Below are 23,412 nucleotides of genomic sequence, written 5' to 3'. Positions count from 1 at the left end.
GGAAGACAGACATTAAGGAATAAATAATAAATGACCTCAGTGATCAGACAGGCTGAAAGAAATAAAAAACTCATTGCCAGGATCATGCACAGCCCCTGCGCAATGTTCACAGAAGCCTTCCTGATGGGCAAATTTACACCAAGATCAAAACCTGGAAACATGATTTCAGAGACATCCATTGAATTAATAAAATGACAATATTTTTCATCACAGGTTGAGTAACACACACTTTTAGATCCCTCTGGAAGAGATGCTTCACGGTATGTTGTCTTCAAGATCTCATTCCTACTGAGCCTCCATCATGAATGGGAGCCCAGCTGGCCCTGTGCTTTCTACCTTTGTACCCACCTGCCCCTTTTTTGCGAACATGGTCTGTATATTTGGTTGCCATGTCAGACTTAGTGGGCTATTGAAAATGTTTCCTCTTGGCACGATGCGGATATACTGCTTGTTCTAGGAAAGAGTCAATAAGGGGAAACAAAAATGCAGATGATTTTTCCTTCTCATTTTAGATGGTTGCTGTCACACCTCTGAGAGGAAGGATGCTTGCTAATTTGGGAGTCCCCTTCCAAACTTAGATTTTAGTCAGCTGTAGACTTTATTTAGTGTTTTCTGTACTTAAAAACATTTATTCAAAGTTCAAAAAAACAAAACATTCAATACCATAAGACTTGCACAACCGCAAATGTTTAATGATATAATCCTCAGTCCTTTACAAAGTGTCTTAATACTGAAGAGATTTATACAGTGTGGAAATTCGAGGGTATTTCTATGTGAGAATAGGTAATCAATACCTGCAAGCTTGGAAAAGTGTTCTTATTTCCTCCACTAATGACACAGTGGTTTTGCAAGGCAAGGGTGTCTGGAGCATGAAACACTCCAAAGAAGAATTAATTTAAAATCTGAAGTGGAAGATCAGTTTCAATTAAAATTGCACTTGAACGTATATTGGGTGGAAGTGTGAAAGCAAGCATGTAGTCGGTCGGCTTAAATCTTCAGATTGTTACCAGTGAATAAATGAATCCCACTGGTATGAACCCTGATTATATTTTTATAGAGTGCTAAATTATATTTCACCCATGTCTGCAAAGTTATGAGAAGTAATATAAGTGGCAAGTACTTTTCAGAGCCTTTTTTTTTTTATTCTACTAGCAGCATAATTACTGGATGTCGATGTGTTTTTACAGATGATGATTTACATTCTTATCTCTCTGGAGTCATATGAGTCTGGATTTATTTTACCATACATTTTTTCCATTGAATTTGTTTATTGTATTAGTGAATTTCTAAAAGGGATTACACACACACCAGAGACTAAAACATTAATTTCCATAATTTGAACATACAGTTATTGCTGAATGAATTTCACATTTTAGAAAGCCATCAAATATATCAACAGTCATTTTATCCATTTTTTCAATGAGTTCCTTTGGTATGGAAGAATATTTAAAGACTGGACAGGATAATTGGAACCACTTTATTATGTCCACTTTCTCCTCCTTTTTTCCTTCAAGTGTATTGATGTAAGATGAAAATGAAGTTGGCCTGAATATATGCAGATGCACATACTGTTCCTTTATGACTCATCACAGTCTTAGGGAATTTGACCGAGAGGTGAAACACCATGAGTGAAAAGTCCTTGACATTTCTTAATTTAGTTGGAGTCCTACAGTAAAGAAAATGATGGTGTTAACTCTCTTATGGCACTTGTAAATGACTTCTAACCATTCCCCGAGGTTGCTAAACTTTCATCAATCAGTGAACGTGTTTTTTCTGATAGTTTCTTTATCTTACTGTTTGGGATAAAGATTAGAAAAAATGACCCAGGAACAGAGCAAGGCTAAGTTACTTGCCAGATAGAAAGGATATGAATCACTTTTAGGAAGTTATATCAATTGCTCTTGCAATTGCAAAGATACCATGACATAACCAAGATTTTCTGTTTACCCTTGTTTTCATAGTACTGCTGTTTATGTATCATCTGTGTGCTGTAATAGACAAAAGGGAATTAGGTGGGGAAAACCCCGACAAGTGAGTTTATGATGGTGGGTTTGACACAGGTAATGCTTTTATTTAGTAGAAGGGAGCCTTGCCGTAAGCTGCCCTTGTGTCCCCCATCATACAAGCGTAAGTATAGAGTGAGGCAGGTTGGCAGAGTGGTGGTCTCCTTATACTGCTTTGGCCATTCATGCTCTTCTGATATGTGAAACATTTAAAGCTAGGGAATTTAGGACTACAGGTATGGGTATACATATACTTCATTGACTGAGAAGTCTGTTTTAATTTCTAAAACTTAGAAAGTGTGGACTTTTCTAGATCTAATTCTGAATTAGAGGCATTCTTTATGGCAAAGGATGTTTCTTTTCAACAAGATACTCCTGCTTTGTTATGCCAAAAAATTAAAGGTGGGAGGCAGAAAAATCTCAGTACTTGTTATCAACTTAGTAGCTACTGCCCCTTACATTTTTTATTTTTGAATAGGTCAGAGTTGCGATTGCAATGTTTCCTCCACCTTTGCCTAATTGGCATCTTTTAGAATTTATGCTTAATAATTGCATTCTCTTCCCGACTCTCTGCGGCATGCATCCACCCCAAAGCTTTTATTTATGAGTGCTGACTTCAATCTGGAGGTAACCTATACTCCCATCTCCTGTGAGTACATGGGAGTATAGTAGATGGGAGTATACTCTACAGAGTAGACAAACTCTGAACAAATTAAAAAAAATCTTTCATTTAGCAAAATAAAGACAGACAGAAAGAAAAACCTGCCTCACTACCTATACTACTTGTAATAGCTTTCCTCGAGTGTTGTATTGCTTTTGAATTTCTACATTTTTCTCATGTGATTCAGAATCCTAAGAGCTAAGAAGAAAGTTGTGTGTAGTATACTGATGGCAGTAGCAAGACATGCTGAATTGATGAAGGTGTTTTCTTGTGAATAAATGCTGTTTATTTTAGGAAACTTATTTAAAATTTTTTTAAATGTGAATAACTCTGACAGCCCTTCTGCTCAAATTCCTTATTCTGGTTACAGATAGAGTTAGCAAGTGTTTGATTACAAATCAAGAAGCAAAACTATCTTAAGTAACATGTCTTTTCTTGAATGTTCTTGCCCAGTGAAGACAATAGCTTGAATCCATTTAGAGCAGATTATACATAGAAAAATGAACTTGAGAAGATTGGTGTCTGATCTTACTTGTTCTATCCTTCTTTCTTTTTTTCTTTCTTTTAGATTTATTTATTTATACATACAAAAACTGGGGCACAGGCCAGAGGTATGGGGTAGGGGAGTTGAGAGGATTCCCCAGAGTCAGAGTGGGGAGCAGAACAAGCAGATCTACCGAAATGCGCTGCTGAGGGGAGCAGTGGGTGAGACAGGAGAGGTCTGCTGCACCATATGGGTTACCTCCCTGGCCAGGTTCGAACTTGTGCTGCGGTGACTAGATAGCTTTATAGTACTTTATGAGTACAATGTGTACATACTACTTTATGTGCTTTAACCCATTGCACCACCAGGGAGGGTCCCCCACCCCTCATTCTTAAACCATAGGGATTGAAGTTACTATTTTCTCCTTACAGGTGCCTATGGTCCTGAGCACTGGGTCACATCAAGTGTGAGCTGTGGGGGCCACCACCAGTCTCCAATAGACATTTTAGACCACAATGCACGTGTCGGAGAAGAATACCAGGAACTGCAACTTGATGGCTTCGACAATGAGTCTTCTAACAAGACCTGGATGAAAAACACTGGGAAAACAGGTAGACGCTATCTCTTCTGTGTTATCACAGAACAATCTTTCTGAATGTCTCCAATATTTACCATAAGTTTGATGTACTCCTTACGTATAGTGCACATTACCAGAGAGAGCACATAACTGGGTGATAACTTTGAAATTGGCACTTGATTTGAGAACACACTGCTTGCTTTACTGTGTATTTTTGGACAGATTACTTAAGCATTCTGTTCCTTAGTTTTTTTAAAAAAATATGATAATTATAAATAAAACAAACTGAATCAGTTTTATAGGGTGATGGGGATTGAGTGAGTCACTACAGTAAAGCAGATAGGAAGGACTTGGAAGTCGGTTCTGTCCCATATGTTGGCTACTAGCCACACATACTGTTTCAATTTCAATTTTAATTAATTAAAATTCTAGATCAAGGTTAGAATCTATACTGTCAGTTGTACTAACTATATGCCCTTTTGTTTATTTTCCCCAGTTTGTTAGTTTGCCTATTTGCATTGTTTAAAAGCAGAAGAATGATGCACATTCAAACTTTTGAGGGAGAGGTTATGACTTTTGACTATTTTCCCCAACTCTGTTAAGATATAATTACCATATTGCATGATATAAGTTTAAGTGTAAAACCTGATGATTTGGTACACAGATGTATTATAAGATGATTACCATTAATAGGGTAGTTAGCACATGTATGAACTTACACGGTCATCTGTGTGAGTGAGTATGTGTGTGTATCCATGTGCATCTCTACATCTGGTGAGAATATTTAAGACACAGTTTCTTAGGAACTCTGGAATAAACAAAATAGTATCGTTGACTATATTCACCATGTTGTACATGGATGCCCAGAACTTACTCTTCTTGTAACGGGAAGTTTCTATACTTTTACTAACATCTCCCCATTCACCCCACTCTCCAGCCCCTGCTTCAGTAACTAGATTTTTCAGATTCCACATATAAATGAGATCATGTAGTACATTTCTCTGCCTTAGCATAATGCCTTCAAGGTTCATTTGTATTGTTGCTAGTGGCATTTCTTTCTTTCTAATGTATGAGTAATACTCCATTTGTATGTATATGTATGTAATATACATTTATCCATTCATCCATTGCAGACATTTAATCTGTGTCCATGTCTTGGCAATTATGAACAGTGCTGCAGTGAACATGGGGATACACTGTCTAGGAGGTAGTGATTTAATGGCTTTAGGATATATACCCAGAGTGATATTGGTAGATCATATAATATCTATTTTTAGTTTTTTGAGAAACCCCCAAATACTTGAATAATGGCTGTACCAATTTACACACCCATCAACTGTATGGAAGGGTTCCCCTTTCTTCCCTTTCACTCCTTGCCTTTCTGATAGTAGCCACAGGGTTGTTTGAGATATCATTGTATTTTGGTTTGCATTTTCCAGATGATGAGTGATGGTTGAGTCTCTTTTCATGTACTTGTTGGCTCTTTATCTTTCTTGGAAAGATGTCTGTTATATTTTACCCAATTTTTAATTCAGTTTTGTTTGTTGCTATTGAGTTGTGTGAGTTCTTTATATACCTTTAATATAATCTCTTGTTAGATATATGGTTTACAGATATTCTTCCCTCCATTTTAGGCAGCACAGTGGAAAATATTATACCGTTTATACAGTTGCAGAAAGTTCTTTTGGGCAATGCTGTGTCAAATAAGCACACAGAAGTAAGACTCTTACTTTCTTTGAGATTTTTCTTTGTTATTACTTTTTGTTATTACAGCATGAATGAATACCATCAGGTCAGCAACTCTCCTGCTTTTACCCACCTCATTTGCCTTTTGGGATTTGTGAACATGAAGTGTCATATTTTCCCCATTGCTTATGCTATGAAACAACTGCCTCCATTTAGTCATTATGCTATTAGTTATAGATTGTCAGTGGAAATGACAGAATTATTGCTGTACACCATTGTCTGATCAGAAAATAAACACCAGTCTGTTATATCTTTATTGTCATGTGCTGACTGGGATTTTATTACACTAAAGTTACTTTTATCTAATTTTTGAGTTCTTAGAACTAACCCACTAAAACTCTTATTCCTTACTTTTTGAAGTGATCCCTTCATGACCAAGGATATCACTATGGCCCTGATATACCTATCAGGAGTTTGCGCGCCCGAAGCCCTCATCCTGGGCTCAAATGACTTCACCATCAGCCTTTTGGTCTCATTCATGCCTGGGTCACTGAGTTGCCTTTTCCTTTAAACTAATTGGCTGTTTTCTTTTTCCAAACCAGCAGTTGTCTGAGATTATTTATGGCTGATTGCTTTGGCTTAGTCTGATTTGTTCATAGAATTTATTCATACTCATTCAGCTCACAGTTTTCATCTTGGAGCTCTTCTTTTATAATATCACAATTCTTCTTACCTTATAGGAGGTAGAATACTCTCTCCTTTGGAGTAGCTGCTCAGGAAAAAAACTTGTTTACTATTAATGTTATTTTTATACATTTTTTCCTTTCACTTCATTCTTCCCTTAATGTACATCTTGCATCTATTGTTACAATTCATAATTACTAGTGGTCCTTTTTCATATTGCAAAAGTCAGTGTCTTTTGGAGACTGGAGGTAGGAACATTTGAATGTAGGAAATGGGAGTTTTGCCACTCCGGGTGTAATGAGATCTTGGAGCTGGGGCCATCTCAGTGCCACATTCTGGAAACCTGCCAAAGGCAATTCACTGGGCTCTCTGATAGGGTTTTCTACTTGACTTGCAACGCTTGACAGCCTTCTGCAAAGATAACATGTTTCAGTGACAGCTTTCAGCTTGGTATCTCCAATGACAGGTTTTAGACGAGTGTGGGGTTCACTCAATGCAAGTTGATTCATGACCTTGGTCTTCCAGAAGCTGATTATCCATCTGTCACTCTGCTGACTTCCTAGAGTGATCCACAACTTGTTGCATATCTTTGAGTAGCATGGGCCTGATTTTAGAGCACAACCACCAAAGCATGAACACATCTGTTTCAGAAATTTCAGAAGAAGCACAACTCTCTGAGAAGCAGAAATAATCCTCACTACTTCTCGAACAGTACTTATTACTACAAAATTCATGGCATCATAATCGTTAGCCAATCATAAATAATCTATCAGCTTGGTTTTTGAAATGTAATAATCATTTATACGCAATTTTAAACAAGAACATAGAAATGTTTTTCTGTTCTATTTAAAGAGCCTCAGTTTATGGTGGTTTAGAAATTTGGTGTAGAAATCAATTTCTGTGGCTTTGTTTTGTTTTGTTTTGTTTTATAACTACAAACCTAGAAACTTACTTCTTTCTGTAATTTTAAATGCCAAATGAGCTCCCAAACTTTGGAGAAATGGTGTTTTAGTTATTTTGTGTATTTTATATGGATCATCTAAATTCAGTTGAACAGTAATACATTACAGTCATTGTACTGTGTATCTATATTAAAGGCAGAGTTGAGAATATCCACAGTGAATAGTATTCAAAGGCCACCTGGATAATATTAGCTTAAAGGAATATGTCTATCTTTATACAAGATGTTACCATTTGAGGAAACTGCACTAGCATTTGGGAAGCATAAGACCTCTCTTATATTCCTTACAACTGCATGTGAATCAACAATTATCAACAAAAATTTACAAAACCCATATACCAAGACTAAGTAAGCCATATGGTCTGTCTTTGTTACAGTTGTTCATTTTCTATTCAACTTGCATGCCTAGCTAAAGGGAAAACTTAAATTTTTTTAAAGATTTATTTATTTATTCATACAGAACTGGGGTACAGACCAGAGATGCGGAGGGTGAGAGAATTCACCAGAGACAGAGTGGGGAGCAGAACAGGCAGATTGAGGAAGTACACTGCTGAGGGGAGCAGCGGGTGGATCAGGAGAGGTCTGCCTTGCCATGTGGTCTCCTCTTGGGCAGGCGGGGATCTAACTCATGCAGAAGTGGCTTAAGCTTCTTAGTGCTGTGCTTTAACCCGCTGCACCACCAGGGAGGGCTGGAAAACTTTAATTTTTAAGTAACACATTTTTTCTTTAAAATTCTCTTCTTGAATTTTGTACTTTCAAGGAATTTTTTTTTTTCTGGTGGAAATCTGTGGTCACTTGTCTCTAAAACAGACTCTTGGATATTAAAATGTGAATATAGAAAGTTAATATTTAAAGTGGCCTATTGCATACAGACAGTAACTTTCCCATAAAATAGTTTTAAAAGTTCATGTCTGTCTTAACCCTCTGGGAGTGCTATATATCTAATCCAGCATAATCAATAAAGCGACTTGGTTATACCTTAGCCTACTTCTTGAAAGTTGTCTAAAATATCTTTACAAGACAGATAGCATCTCTCTGTTTCTTTTTGAGGAGCCATAACTGTCTACTGTGCCAGTTCTCATTCATCTGAAGTTATTTCCCTTTCTTTCATTTTTGGAGAATACAAAGATAATGCATTTATCAAGAACATTTCAAGATAATCTTGCTGTTCCTAGCATTAGCGTCTTGCTAAATGATCAGAATTTAAGACTAGATGGTGCTTCTGATGTATGGTAATAAGCCTGGGTCTTCTATGAATGTAAAGTATTGGAGGGCATTTTGATTTTTTCCCTTTAATTTTTCTTCACGTCACAGCAGGATAGAAATTAAAGGTGTTCTCCATAATGCATATTACTTCCATTTTCCTACTTTATACTGGTTTCCTGTTTTTTGTTGTTGTTGTTGTTGGTTTTGCCTCCATTCTTTTCTGCTTGTCTGAATTTGCCACAGTGCGTAACATAGATGAGTTCAAGGAATAGTTGTTACATTTTTTAAAAAGTAGATCAATGATGAAGAAATTGGGTTTCAATAAGTAGGCCAGGATCTATGTATGTTGCTGAACTCAGAAAGTTTATACCAGATTTTCAACGTTATTTATTGCATTCACTTTAGTTTACCTGGGCCTTCAAAATCTTTTTTTACGAAACATATTTATTACATCCTCTTTCGTTTTTGTACAATGTATGGTTTCCCTGTGAAATTCCCACAACCATTCAATAGTGCACAGTAGGCTGTCACCATAAGGACCCACAGTCCTAAAGAAAGAAAGAACGACCACCTTGCACATTGGTTTAAGAAGAGGGAATTCTAGCCACCTTAGTCATTTCCCTGTGCTCTGTCCCTAAGTGAGCTTGTGACTGAGGATTTGGCCGTGCCGCTCTGCTAGCCCGCAGTGTGAGGGTCAAGCCAGATGCCCTGTGGCCTGCTGGCCATGGCAATTAGTGACTGTACTGCACTCAAGCTAAAGGCTGCCACTGAGATGCCCTTAAGAACCATTCTGTCCCAAGGTAAGTGAGAAACCGAGGCAGCCTCATGACCAGCCAACAAGGACAGACTCATGTTGTTGAACACTTTGCCTTTCTGAGGCTCTGATTGTTCAGTGATAGCAGGTTGCCCAGGTGTACCATGCTTGGAGAAGCCTTTAGCGTTTGCTTATTTGTTTGTTTGTTTGTTTGTTTGTTTGTTTATTAAGATTTATTTATGTAAGCAAACAAGAATTGGGTTACAGGCTAGAGATATAGGGTGTGGGGTGAAAGGATTCACCAGAGACAGAATGGGGAGCAAAACAGGCAGATATACTGAAATACACTGCTGAGGGGAGCAGCAGGCTGGTCAGGAGAGGTCTGCCATGCCATGTGGATCACCTCTGGGTTGGGGATCAAATGCGGATTGAATGGGATCGAACTTGTGCTGCAGTGGCACTTCACTTTAACCCATTGTGCTACCACAGAGGGCCACCTTTAGTTCTCTTGAGATTGATAAGGAAGGTTCTAGGATGTGTGTGTGTTTCTGTTTTATTGTTCTATGTGGATTCTTCTCTTTCTAGTCTGCTTCTGTCCCTGTCTTTCTATATTTGTTCTTGAGCTGCTGCTTAATTTGCTATTTCATTCTCGCCTTTCTTCCTAACTTACTTCTAGCTGGCCACAGATAAAGAACAAGATTTTCAAAGTATTTTCCTTACCACATTTCAGGGTTGAGGTTTGGATTTAATAGTGATAACATCAATATGTTCTCATTTCAGTAATACCTCTCTTATTTTTTTACTACATTGGTAGGAAAATCCTGGACAACTGAAATACATAGCTGTCCAAGTATGTTTTTGAGTTTCCAGATTTGCCTGATTACAAACCCATTATGTGCTTTTTATTCCATCATCCTCCACTCCCACCTCAATTCTTCATGACCCTTGCTGTGTTGGGCACTGAAAGTTGACCAGTGTGGGGTCCTCGTTCCTGGTTCCTGGCTTCTTTTTGGCTCTGCATTTTGTTTGTGTCACTAATGAATTGGTCATTTTGCCCAGGAAGAGGCTGCCAAGCTCTCTGATTAAAAGCACACTATCAGCCAAGTAGACAGATGTTAAGAAACATCTGGGTGTTCAGCACCATTTAGATTGGGTTTGCCCAACCTGACTTTGTAATACTCTGGGGCATCTCTAGTTAGCTCAAGGTTGCCCCCCTAAAAAAAAAAAAAAAGAAAGAAAATTTAAGTTTAATTTAAAAACACCTATTCTTCCTTTGTGGTATAGTTGAATATGCTTTGGTTTTTCACTTTTTACGTTTCCGTAGTCCAAGTGCTTGGGTTCTTTCATCCTATTACTTGTACCCCTACTCTTGCTTGAATCCCGAAATTCAAGTCAGAGCTTTTTTGCTGGGTAACTTTTTGGATAAACTCAGTTCAAGCTCTGTTTCTTATATACTAAGCTCCGTCTTTTTTCCCTCTTATTCCCACTGCCCCAGCCCCTGTGTCAAGGTGGTGGAAACTAGTTTTTGGCTAAGAGGAAGCTAATTTTGCCATTTATTTAATGTAAAACCCAGTTATATTTTGCATTTTTAGACCTTATAAATTTTGCATTTCGAAGGTCATATTTGAAATCTGCTTTTCTCCTTTAGGATGGAGAGCCCTCAACTTGACTCTAATCTGTCATATCATGCTGACTAGTGTCAGCTAGTCCACTTTGTTCATCTTACTCTGTCTAGCAGGATAACCTCACCATTTCACATCTCTTGATATCTGAAGTTGCCCCCAAATTTTATATGTCCAGACTCTCTTAACTGCTGTCTCTTACTGCAGACCTATTGTTTCTACCTGCCAGGTATGCTCTCCTCCTAAGCTTTGTCCATCTTGTACCCAATTAATTTTCTTTACTCCCTAGCTAAGCATGTGTGTTTGCATCTCCCTTTCTTTCCTGTTCTCATTCTCAACCATATCAAGGATTTCCCACTAAAGACAGACTGCCTTCTGGCCCAGCTTCTTTCTTTAGAAAACACCTTGTTTCCCAGATACCAGTCACCATGACCACAGGGTATTTGCATGAGCTTCTTTTCACATGCTGTGCTCCGCTCTCTACTCAGCCTTTAACACTGACATGATTCCCTTCAGTGATGCCCATTCTACCCTCTTCTCTGGATTTAGGTGCTCACCTGCTACTGGTTTATCCCAGCTGGAATTGACAAGTATTTGTCATTATTATTTTAATTTAAAAAGCAAGTGCTGGCCCACCCTGGTGTCACAAAGGGTGAGGATACAGCACTGCAAGCTAGCAAAAGCCACTTAAGTGTAAGTTCAATCCCCAGTCCCAGATGTGACCCACATGGCACAGCAGATCTCTCCTGTCTCGCCTGTTGCTCCCCACAGCAGTGTACTTAGTTGATATGCCTATTCTGCTCCCCATTCTATCTCGTGAATCCTCTCACTGCGCCTGTACCTCTGGCCTGTAGCCCAGTTTTGTATGCATAAACAAATCTTAAAAAAGAAAATAGCAAGTGCTTACAGGGAAGTCATTGGCAGGCCAGGATGAGATTTCCTATTTCTTACCTTCTAGACCAGGTATCTCCTTTTTTTTAAACCAAGGTCCCCAGAACATCTGGTAGGCACTGACTGATTTTGTGAGTTTTCCATGGGGGCCCTCAAATTAGACACAATACTGTTGTGTTTTTACTACCTTGTAGTGTTAAATGGTGGAAGTTCATGATAAGCAGCCAGTTTTCTCTCTCATCCATCTTTATTTAACTCTTGGCATCCACTGCTGTTTATTCAGAATTTGGTGTAAATATTTTAGTTTCACCGAGCACTGTATACACATGTTGAGTTTAATTTATAAAAAGTTAGTGAATGTCCTACAAGAATGTCTTGGGTTCCAGCCATGGATGTGAATTTCACATCAGGGAGTAGTAAACTTGTCCCTACCTGCTTGGGCCCCCATACACAAACTGAAGCATCTCTACATTTGGGGGCAGCAGATGATGGGACTCTGTGAAGGCTGTGGATCCTCTCACAAGAAGGTCCTATATACGCAACACTTCTATGAAGCTGACTTTTTTTTATAATGTCAAGTCTGAACCATGTGTGTGATCTCATACCACACCTGTGAAGGTTCTGCTGCATTATTCCATTTTATAGAATGGGAAATGAAGCTCAAGATTTTCCTACTACTGGATAGTGTCAGATGTAAGATTCAAATTCAGACTCAGGGTCTCTGGAGTCTAGCTCCATTTATGCACACCTGCTCAGATATTTTACATTGTGTATTAGGAAGTCATAGACCTCGAAGTCCACAGAATGCTGCAGCTATAGGCGGTGAGACTAGATTGAGACACCCTGAATTTGAAGCCCCCACTCCCTTCCATTGACATCATCACTCTACTTTGATTTAACCATAGTCCAGGTTAGCAGTATTAACAACTAGAAGACTGAGTTCTGCTACATTCACTCTGATACACCCTTCCTGATTCCAGTCCTATCCCATCATTTTCTGACCTTTTGCGATTACTTGCTACATTCTCAGTGTCCATTTATCTAGAGTCAACGCTGACTGCTATTTTAAAATTTAACTAAAATTTATTTATTTTAGCTGTTTTCTTTTTAATTGACTCAAATTATTTTAATTAATTTTATTTGTTTGCTTGCTTGTTTGTTTATGCATGCATACAGAACTGGGGTACAGGCCAGAGGTGCAGGGGCGGTGAGAGGATTCACCAGAGACACTGCTGAGGGGAGCAGCGGGCTGGTCAGGAGAAGTCTGCCACCCCATGTGGGTCACCTCCGGAGCCGGGACTGAGCTCAGGCTGAAGTGGTGTTAGCTTCTTTGTGCTGTACTTTAACCTGCTGCACCACCAGGGAGAGCCAATGAATTAATTTTAAAAGAAAGCTTTTTTATTGGCACCATTGGGAAAACCACTGCTATTTGACATGGATAGACAATGTCAAAAAATAAATCTATAGCCTGTGAAAATGAATCAGGTTAAATTAAATATTAAATTCTAACTTAAATATTAGTGTTAAAAGAAATTAAACGAGAATGAGGTAAGAGTAGAAGGGTTACTTGGCACCAAATGGCGATTTTTCTTGTCCTCGATGTAGCCATAAGATTCAAATCACCAAGAAAAGGAATTACCTTTTTTTACTCTGTGTTGTAGTGAATTGAGATTGTCTGCTGAGAACTTTGGATCTCCTCACAAGTAATTGGACACATCTTTCCTTGCTGTGGTCCTTACTCAATGATGCTGTTTATTTTGTGGGCAAAAAACAGTTTTGCTTTCTGATAGACATCTGTCAGTCAGTGGAGATTTTGACCCTTCATGCTGCCTATGAGCTCCGCCCACCTCTGTACAAATGAGCTTGACAGTACATGCCTCTGGGGTCTGCTTTCTTGGGTTTCTGGCACTGTTGTGTTTTTCTATGTAACTTCCTTCAGGCGTAAGGACAAGCTTTTCTATGTAGACATTGCTATTGCCATTTGAACTAAGGTGATTAAGTGAAGCCAGAGAAGTGAGTTAACTTGCCTAAGGTCACACCTCTGTAAGTGGCGGGATGGCACTCCAGTCAGGTCCATGTCTCCCAGCTGGTGATTCTTAACAGTTTACATTCTGTAGTACGTACCTCTGGTACATTTTGTTTCAAAACAGAGACATGTTATCAGTGGGCATCAGAAAATTATTACATGAAGCTGGGAAAGTTTTACCTGTCCAGTTTAATATGTAAACAGAATTATAAGCCACTGTCCAGGGGTAGGGGGGGGGGAATGATACATAATTCTGGCATGCTGTGTGCTCTAGTGAGAAATAACTGTAAAATGAAAAATGAGATTAATGTTTCAGATTGTACAGTTCCCTAATTATGCTTTTAATTATTCATATAAAACAAGTAAAATGACCCCTGACAGAGACATAAATGATTTAGGTAAAATCAAATATTTATAAGATACTGCTGTGTCCCTGGGTGTATTGTAACAGATGCACTCAAAATGCTTTGCTTTCGTCCTTTAGATGCAAAATGTTATGTATAGAATTTATAACAGGCTGAGAGTAATTAACAGTATTAAAGACACTATGGAGCTAATTCATTGGTATTTTGGCTTTTTGGAATCAAGGGTATGTGATTAATTTAATGCAGTATTTTAGAAGATGATATAATTTTATCTTTATCAGTCTTTTATATTCAATATGTTTTATCTTCTAAAAATATTGCATTATGTTTTAGGTATCACCAACCTCCTGCCATTTTCTCCTTTTCTAATGGCTTCTAATATATCAAGAGGAGAATAATAATATTCCATGACATGAGAAAATTATACCTAATTTCCAGTTTTAGCAGAATGCAGTATCATTCAATCATTTATGTTATTGGGTTTGGCTATAAAGACTATGTAAAGTTGCTGCAACAGAAACCTCACAAAGCTTCAGCATTTATTGTCTGACCCTGTTCTGGAAGATGCCCAGCATTTAATATGGGTGGAAGAATGCTTTGACATGTTTTATCAGCTTTTGTTTATTTTAATCTTTTAAGTTGCTGCCCTACTAATTGAACATTCCCTTGTCTTTTTTCCTAAGTCAGAGGAAAACTGTCTTTTCAATGCAATAAAAAGGAATTGATACAAATGGAGTTCCTTTCCTTGGTTTTAATATTTTCTTTATCTAGAAATGTGCTAAATGAATTGCACTGTTTTAGAAATGGCTCATTAGCCTAGTATCCCTATCTTTTATGCAGGATTTCTCTTCAGAACTCTAGGATCTCTGTAAGAAGAGATGACAAGGAAGATAGGAGATTTCTCCGTGGCCCAAACACTCTTGGTTTTTGACAGATTGCTCAGTATGCTGATTGATGTCTTACACAAATGTAGAAGCCGAGTGTTTAGTGAATGAATGAATGATTTCATTTTAGAACACAAAGAAGGGAATATTTCACATAAAGAAGAAGTCCTCCTTTTTAATGAGTTGGATATTACATTCCTTTAGGAGCAAAGAATTTTTCTGCTAGTGTAAGTCCAAATTTTTTTATCATTATTTCTGGTCCCCGTGTTTTAGGGAAGAAGTATACGTTACTGAACTTGGGGGTTTGAGTTGATTGAGGTTCCCTTTGTTGGGCATTCTTTTAGATGGAAATGAAAATTTTTCTTATATTTAGAATTAAAAGAAGCAGTAAAGTAAATCTAATTGTCTGCATTACTTGAGTGACTTGAATAGAATTTTCATTTTCCTGGAAACCATTATCAAATGCAATGAAGGCATTCCCCAACCCCAGCTATCTTCCTGCTGCTCTGTTGCCTTAATTAATATTAAAAGAATCTGCAAATTCTGTTTCCTTACCTCATGCCTGTATTTTATGATCAAAGAAATATGCCTTCACATCCGACCTATATAGTACATGTATTTCCCATCTCATTCTGAACCTTGAAGTTCACAGTAGCTTAAAAAAGAATAGCCCTCACTCTCTAGATATTTTGATCATCGAGCAGATTCAAAGAGCCCCACATTAAGAGTGTTAAGAGTGACTTAGTTTGTCTTTGTCTCCTTGTTTTGTTTCTAGTTTTGCTTTTGCTTTCATCGCTGAACTGCTAAGAAATTCGGATAACATTTCCTGGGAATTTTTGTGATTAATAGTCAACTGGTACTTGAGAGCATTCTGTCATTAAAAAGTGCTAATTTATTCAGACAGGTGTTTTGACTTTTTTTTTTTAACAGGTACATGAAGAAATACTTCATATGACATGATCATAAACTTTATTTGATAATCACCAAAAAAAAATTATTTTCAAATTTGGTTTTGAGACTTAACTTGCTTTCCTCCCCTTCCATTTTCTGCAGTTGCCATCCTTCTGAAAGATGACTATTTCATCAGTGGCGCTGGCTTGCCTGGCCGATTCAAAGCTGAGAAGGTAGAATTTCACTGGGGCCACAGCAATGGCTCTGCTGGCTCTGAACACAGCATCAACGGGAGGCGGTTTCCTGTGGAGGTGAGAGAGACTAGGTTATCAACATGGTGACATACTGCCGGTCTTTCCATGAGTGACGTGCTTTGTCTTTGCCCGGAGTCATCTTTTGACGCTACCTCGTACCCTCTTCCCTTTATTTGTTTTATTTGTGCAGCTCTTTTAGATTTAGCACAGGAGGTGGCTATCCATCTTCAAGGTTCTCATCTCAGGTGTCGTGGCTGTAGGAATCTCACCCCCGTCGATGGTTTCCAACTATTTGTTATGTTTGATGCAGTTTCCTTTCACTATTCATTCCTAAAGCTCTCCTTTCTAAAGGTGAAATTTTGTATGAATCACGGGTGACTTCATTTTCACCCTTTAGAAAAGAGGAAAGTTAGTTGATATATGAAGAGGAATCTCAGAACCTGCTCTCAGTAGGGAAGCTGTTTTAAAGTTTGCCAGCTGTTGAGAAGAGGCTGTGGACAGTTGGTTGATGACTTGCTGTTAACTCTGTCAAGATCGATGGTGACATTTTGCCTTCCTGTATCAGTTTTCTCAGAGATCCATGCTATTGGACATAAGAAAAGTGTACGTGTGATAGGTCATGTATATCTTTAGGTTCAGGGAGGAAGGAAAAAGCAAATCTCTAAGCCCCTGCATTAATGCTTGGGTGGGGATAGCATATTACTTCTAGTGCTAATTTTATTTTTTTCCTTTGATCAGGATATGAATATATTTTTGTAAAGCTAACTTGTGTCCTCGTTGGTTGTCCATGTGTTAATTAAGCCTTACAATTTTATGGAAGCACTGAACATGGATACTTTCAGGTCTCTGACTGGACTTAAACATGTCATGACTGGTTAACCATCTCAGTGGTAGCCTATGTTAATCACGGTGCCAGGGTCAAGGAAGGTTTCAACTCTTAGAGTTTTATAACTTCTGTTAAATCATGACTTGCTTAGAAAATGTGATGATGCTTGAGACCTCCTCTGTAGAGAAAATACAAATCTATGTCTATAAACAGTTTTATATATGCTTCACAAGGTTTCATTACTTGTCCTGTCTCCTCAAAGTCATTCATGGACCCTCTAGGCAACCAGGAATGAAACTCAGGTAAAGAATCCCTATAACCTGAGAAAATGTGCAAATGTGCAGGATGTCTTTGTTTACAGATCCTTAGATTCACATATAAATTTGTTTCTTACCTGTTTGTTCTGGGCAAACAAAAGGCAACTACTCTGAGAAAGTGTTCATATTTTTTTTCTGGTTTAGGTGAATTTTCAGTATCAACATTCTTCCTGTATTAGAACTCTTCTATTTGCGAGACTTCCTGTCCTACTCACACTAATTGCTTTTCTCATGAGTTGGGTTTCTACTTAATGGATTCTTCTCTTCTCTTCCCTTAAATTGAATGAATCATTTCATAGAAATCTTGGCTTTATTTGAACTCGGAAATTTCGATTTCCAGAAGCAAAATTACATCATATTTTAAAACTTGGGACTTCCCTTCTGTCCTTATTGATAGTCAGTATTGGCCATGTGAGTTAAAGGATAGATTCATCCAGGTAGCTTTGCTCTAAAGCCTTTCTCTTAAAATTCGGTTGCCACTTGGCTAGGTTGATGCTGTTTTGGACAAAAGACCTTGAAAGTTTGCACACCTAATCTGACAAGAATCTTGGAAAAGACCACCTCTGGTTTTAGGAACAAAGAACTCTTCCTCATCTTGTTTGTAATCACATCCCTTGATACTAATTAGGCCTTTCTTCTCTCCTGTTTGATTCTGGATAAATGGAAAGGTTGGATATGTTTTCTTTTGAATATATTTTTTGAATTATGTTTTACTAAGGTAACATTGATTTACAGCACTATATGTATAGCTTACCACCTCTGCAAATGTATTTTGCCATACCATGCTCACAAGCAAAGCCCCAGTAATCCTCTACCATCGTCCATGGGCCCCTGCACACTTCTGCCACTCCCTCACTTTCTGAAAGCCATAGTTTACAGTACTATGTCTAAGATTTGTTTTGAGTTTCATTTTCTTTGTTTTTGGTTTTGTTCTTTATATTCCATATGTGGGTGAAATGATTCAGTAGTATGTCTTTGATTATAGATGATTTTATTCACACATTTGTCCTTCTCCTTCTAACTTACTTGATTAGTATAACCCCCTTTGTTGCATCCATATTGTCACAGACGGAAATACTTCATCTTTTTTATAGCTGAGTAGTATTCCACTGTGTACTTATGCCATTTTAAAAATCTATTTATCTTTCACAGAGAACTGAGGTTGTTTCCATAACTTAAATGAACAAAAGAGTACATGTATACATTCAAATTAGTATTTGTGTGTTCTTCAAGTAGATGTATAGGAGTGGGATTGCTGTTTCACATAGTAGATCTAGTTTTAATGTTTTCCATAAAACCCAATCTGTATTCTCACCAACAGTGTATGAGGGTTCCTTTTACATTACACTCTTGCCAGTGCTTGTTGTTCCCATCTTTTTAATACGGGCCATTCTCATAGGTTTGTGGTGGAATCTACTTGTGTTTTTTATTTGTATTTCCATGCAAATAAGAAAACATTAATTTAAAATGAAGACTTTGATTTACTTTTATCCATTTACCCAAAGGGTGCCATTAAATTCAGAGACTATTTTTCTGTGGTGGCTATGATGCCCAGACTTAGTGTTTGACAAATTATTTAAATTTGTTTCTTTTAAGGTATACAAATTATAAGCCTGTCTATATTAATTGGGTTCCTCATAGAAGCCCATCTGTCTCATAACTTGTTGTTGATTTAATATGATAAATATGTTAAATTGCTTAATGGATATATTTGGCAGAACTTGAATTTCAGCATCAAAGGCAACAGGATCAAGCTTTCATATATGCACAGAAAAGTTTTTCACTTATGTCCCAAACATATCTGCCATATTTTGTCTTAAATTCCTTTATTTGAGTTCTTCATCAATACTGGCTGTCCTTGAAAGTTTTATACTGTATCTTCCCTTCCACAGAGGACAGTAGGCATTGTCTGTCAGTGGTATTCTAAAAGAATCTACTGGCTAGAAACCAGGGATGCTGCTGAGCACCCAAGATAAAGAATTATCCAGCTCAGGGTATCCCAGACACAATGTTAAGTGGACCGGAGCCTTCCTTTACTTGTATCTTTTTCAGTACATCTGAATAATGAGGACAATGCTCAAAAAGTTGCTCCATCCTCTTGTGGTTTTAGAGAGGAAGTGCACCTTGCCTTGTGGATTCGAGCATTGCTAGTCCAGGTTCCCTCAGATTCCATTTGTGGTAAACTCATGACCTTGGGCATTTCAGAGGAGGCCTAGGTACTCCGGCTGTACAGGTTGGATTTAAGCTGATGTCCACAAGAATCTGGACTTGCTCTCTGAGGTTAAATGACAACAAACCCAACTTTGTAGGTTTTGCTGCTTCCTAGGAATTCTTTGAGGTCATCTCTAACAACTCTGTACACATCCAGAAATAAGACCTCACCACATTTTCCTGGCTGAAATCCTAGACTCAGCCTTGTAGTTCCTATGTTTAAGAACATCCAATCTAACAGAAAAATAAGTTTTCAATAGCCAACAATCCTTACAGCTAAGTTAAAGTTAGAAAAGAAAGTGGGAGTCAAATTATAATGCCACGCCTTAGAGACAACACCCAAATTGCTTCCTCAGATGTCCTCACCTCCTACTATTCAGCTTTATTCCTGGTCTTATAGTGCATTTTTCTTGACTGCCTTGTGTTGTGTGACACTGGATGACAACGTGAATGTGAAAGACATGATCGCTACCCTCATGGTATTTATACACTAGTGGTGACACAAATACAACAAGCCAGCCATACAAAGAGCTGTGATTTCAATTGTGATATAGTCACTTAAGGACAAGGACATTTTATCAGGAGATAAAAGTCCTTTGGAGACAGCAGTATTTATTAAGATGGAAGAGATGACTTGCAGCCTGCAGGTCGAACAGGGATATGCAAAGACCCTCGGGTAGGGAATAGTTGGTAGGACTTTCTTAAGGAATAAAAATGTTTTCAGAGGCAGGATAATGACCTCTTAAAAATGTTCTGTCAGTAATTCCTGAAACTTGGAAACATATTACATCACGTGGCAAAAAGGACTTTGCAGATATGATTAATCATCCTTAAAGTCAAAATGCTCAGAAAATTCCAGTGATTAAAAAACAGTAGGACTTCAGGGCCCTCCCTGGTGGTGCAGTGGGTTAAAGCACAGCACTATGAAGCTAGATGTAGCCACTTCATGAGTTGGATCCCCGGCCAGGGGTGGGTGGCAGACCCCTGCTCACCTACCCTCTGCTCCCCTCAGCAGTGTACCTCCATGATCTGTGTATTCTGCTCCCCACTCTGTCTGTGGTGAATCCTCTCAACGACCCTATACCTCTGGCCTATACCTATATGCATAAGTAAATAATTCTTAAAAAAAAAAAGAAGCAATGGACTTCATCTCATATTCCTGCTCTTCCTTAGCTACTGGACTTTGCCATCTGTCCAAACTTCTGTTCTTTCTCATAGTTCCTACCTTATCCCCAGATTTCTCCCTATCCCACACTCACTCCCTGTTCTGGGGTGGGAACTTGAATAAAGGTTTCATGCAGCATAATTCACTAATGCAGTATTTCCACTAATAACTGAAGTTGCAGTTAATGCAAACAGGAATCTCCAGATAAAACCTCTGAGAATTCCATTAAAGTGTAGGTTCATTGCATGTTTGTTGTCGGAAGTAATTAAAATCTTGTTTATTACAATAAGAGATTGCAGGCATTGTTGATTCAGACTTACTGGTGCTTTATGAATTGAAGTTTTCAATAAGCTTAAATGATCCAAGTTGATTGTGTGTGCCCTTTCTGGTGAAACTCACAGCTGGTTCATTTCAGTGCTGTTTAGAGAATCTTAGCAAGTGAACACAAGCAAAGACATTTCTCCTAATATATATGATGTACACATTACCATATGGTACAGGTCTATAATTCCTTAGCTGAAACCCTTGAGGCCAGATGTTTTTAGCATTCAAAGTCTTTTAAGAAAGGTATGATGGTGCATATGCCATATATATTACAGAGGACATTCAGTCAGCTTTGGAACTGCACAGTGTAAATATATTAGTATCTCTGTGGTGTACAGATGAATATTCACACTAAGTGAGAAATATCAGAATTCTAAATAACTTCACACCTCATCATATCTGATTTTCCATTAGTTTTTGCACCAGAATAATAAATAGCAATAATAAAACACCTTTGGTCTTAGAAGTTATTGAGATTCCATGATCACTGATAATGGATTTATGGACTGAGTTTTTACTAGGTTCATAGAGTATACCACTGGTTTATGTCACATAGTGCACAGGTTAGGTCCACTATGTCACAAGCATGTTGAATTATTTGCCTACTGGCAGATGTGTTCAGGTACTACTTTTATCCTCCTTCATGATGCTGTAGAACACTTGGAGTTAAAGTTAAGATTTGCCCAAGGGGCAAGAAGTTGCAAGATTCAGGCTGACTTGGTTCTGACTCAATCTCATCTTAATAATAATCTGTTTGGATTTGTCGTTGTCTTCAGTCTCTCGTATCCATGGCTTGCTGCTGTATTCCTTCCTGTTTAGCCAAGAGCTGCCTTCCTGCCTAAAGTCTGACTAATGATTTATTTGCCTTTTATTTTATGAAATTGTCCTTGCTTCTTCTAGTGCTTCTGTTACCTTCTGGTTAGAGAATAATTTTGGATTGGGTCGTGGATGTTGGACTAGGTGACCTGCATTGCTGACCTTCTCCCAGGTGAGGTCATGTTCTTGTGACCCATGCAAAGGCCTCACACACAGCCTTGCTCTCCTACATGGAAGTGTTGGCCACCTGCCACACAACTGGAATGCAGACCTGTTCATTCAGAGCCAGAGCTCCTACACTGCTCCCTGGCATGATATACCAGAACATGGGCTATATGTTCATTTGCCTGATGCTCCATTAGGATCCTGTCTTTTTCTGCTGGAAATAATTTTACACCATCTGAAATCCCTCGGGAAAGTTTGTTTTTTGAATTGTTAAAGGCCTTGAGGAGTCTGCCAGTGAAGAAATCTGTTTATCTCATTGTTTTTCTAAACTTACATGACCAGTGTCCTGCTGCTTTTCATGTCTACTACCATTCTTTTGGAAATGATGTTTCATAACTTCTCCTTTCTTCCTTTAGTCCATATTCATTGAAAGAAATGGAATCCTGTTGGGGTTTTCAGAGGACCCCCCAAAGATGAATCTGGATTTTGGTCTTTCATACTTTTATTGAGGCTTCTTCACAGAGTAAATCATGTAATGTTTGGATGAACTTGATACTGACTTGCTTTGTTATTGGAGATAACCATTGTTAAGGGAGATTGATACTTTTTCTATTAAAAACAGCTTTGCAATACCATGCTTTACCTTTCACAGTACCTGGCACTTTGGTAAAATTCCTGGAATTGTTACAGTTTCTCTCAAAAGTTGCTCTGTTCAGTCTGTTGTTGGTGAAGCTCATGACAGTGCTTGTTTTCCTGCCCTGCCCCTCATTAGACATTGAAAGTTTTAAGGGGAGGTTGATCCTTAATGTTTACTATTCTATTCTGTAATTGCGTTTTCCTCTGTAGTGACTTTCATCAGATGGCAAGGGAACTGGTTGAAATTTAATTAATGACTTTATTGAAATAAAGATTCCATTTTCGAGCAGAATATTTCATTCTTTACTAGTGAAATATTTAATTTCCATCTGCCTGATCTCTTATGTGCATGTCCTGTGTTAATTAAGAACATTTGAGGAGGCCCCAGTATTTACAGTATGATTGGTAGAGAAGTTGATGTCTGATTGTACAAATCTGGAGGACAGGTTTTGTACAGTAAAAGCAACCTTGGTCCCAGGTGCACAAATCTCCATGATGTCTGACAGCCCCCATCATGCAGTCATCCTTAGACATGAATCTGTCTCAGGGCTATTTGATGGCTTGTCACTGACATGTGGTGGCTGATAACTGATTGACTTGTACTGAGAATTACAGGCAAGCAGATGACACTCTCTGAAAAGAAAGCCTGGTAAAATTGGAGCCATTCTCAACATAGGAATGTGATGACTTGGAACCCAGGATACAGCTCAAATAACCAAAAAGTATATAGGGGTGTACAGATGATGTTGGAAGTGATGCTGGTGGTGGTCATGATACTGTTACAGGGCAACCCAATGTGAAGTGGGTTGTCTGTCTGTGGGTACTCACCCACATGCTTAAAATTCAGTTGTACTGCAGAGAAAGAAGGGTCAATAGTGGGTTTATTTACAAAGGATAAAGGAAAAGTAGAACCCAGGGAAAGAGAGAGAGATACAAGTTAATACCAGCTCCGCTGACTTGTAACTACAGTGACACACTGAAAGCTCATCAAGAGCCAAGTGAT

The 23,412-nt window shown here is 38.3% G+C and overlaps 1 protein-coding gene across 3 annotated transcripts in view; it reads left to right on the top strand.

Moving 5' to 3' along the window:
• Positions 1–23,412, top strand: part of PTPRG (protein tyrosine phosphatase, receptor type, G) — a 650,641-nt gene that overhangs the window by 378,243 nt on the left and 248,986 nt on the right. For all 3 annotated transcript variants that reach the window (XM_012720264.1, XM_004676019.2, XM_004676018.2), the window contains exons 3-4: positions 3,580–3,759; positions 15,858–16,006. In XM_012720264.1, the coding sequence (XP_012575718.1) occupies positions 3,580–3,759; positions 15,858–16,006 (329 nt within the window). The remainder of the gene's footprint in view (positions 1–3,579; positions 3,760–15,857; positions 16,007–23,412) is intronic.

The sequence above is a fragment of the Condylura cristata genome, unplaced genomic scaffold, assembly GCF_000260355.1.
Source record: "Condylura cristata isolate star-nosed mole 26May11 unplaced genomic scaffold, ConCri1.0 scaffold00004, whole genome shotgun sequence".
Classification (NCBI taxonomy): Eukaryota; Metazoa; Chordata; class Mammalia; order Eulipotyphla; family Talpidae; genus Condylura; species Condylura cristata.
The sequence above is the reverse complement of the archived record's forward strand: the minus strand, read 5'-3'. Positions and strand labels throughout refer to the sequence as shown.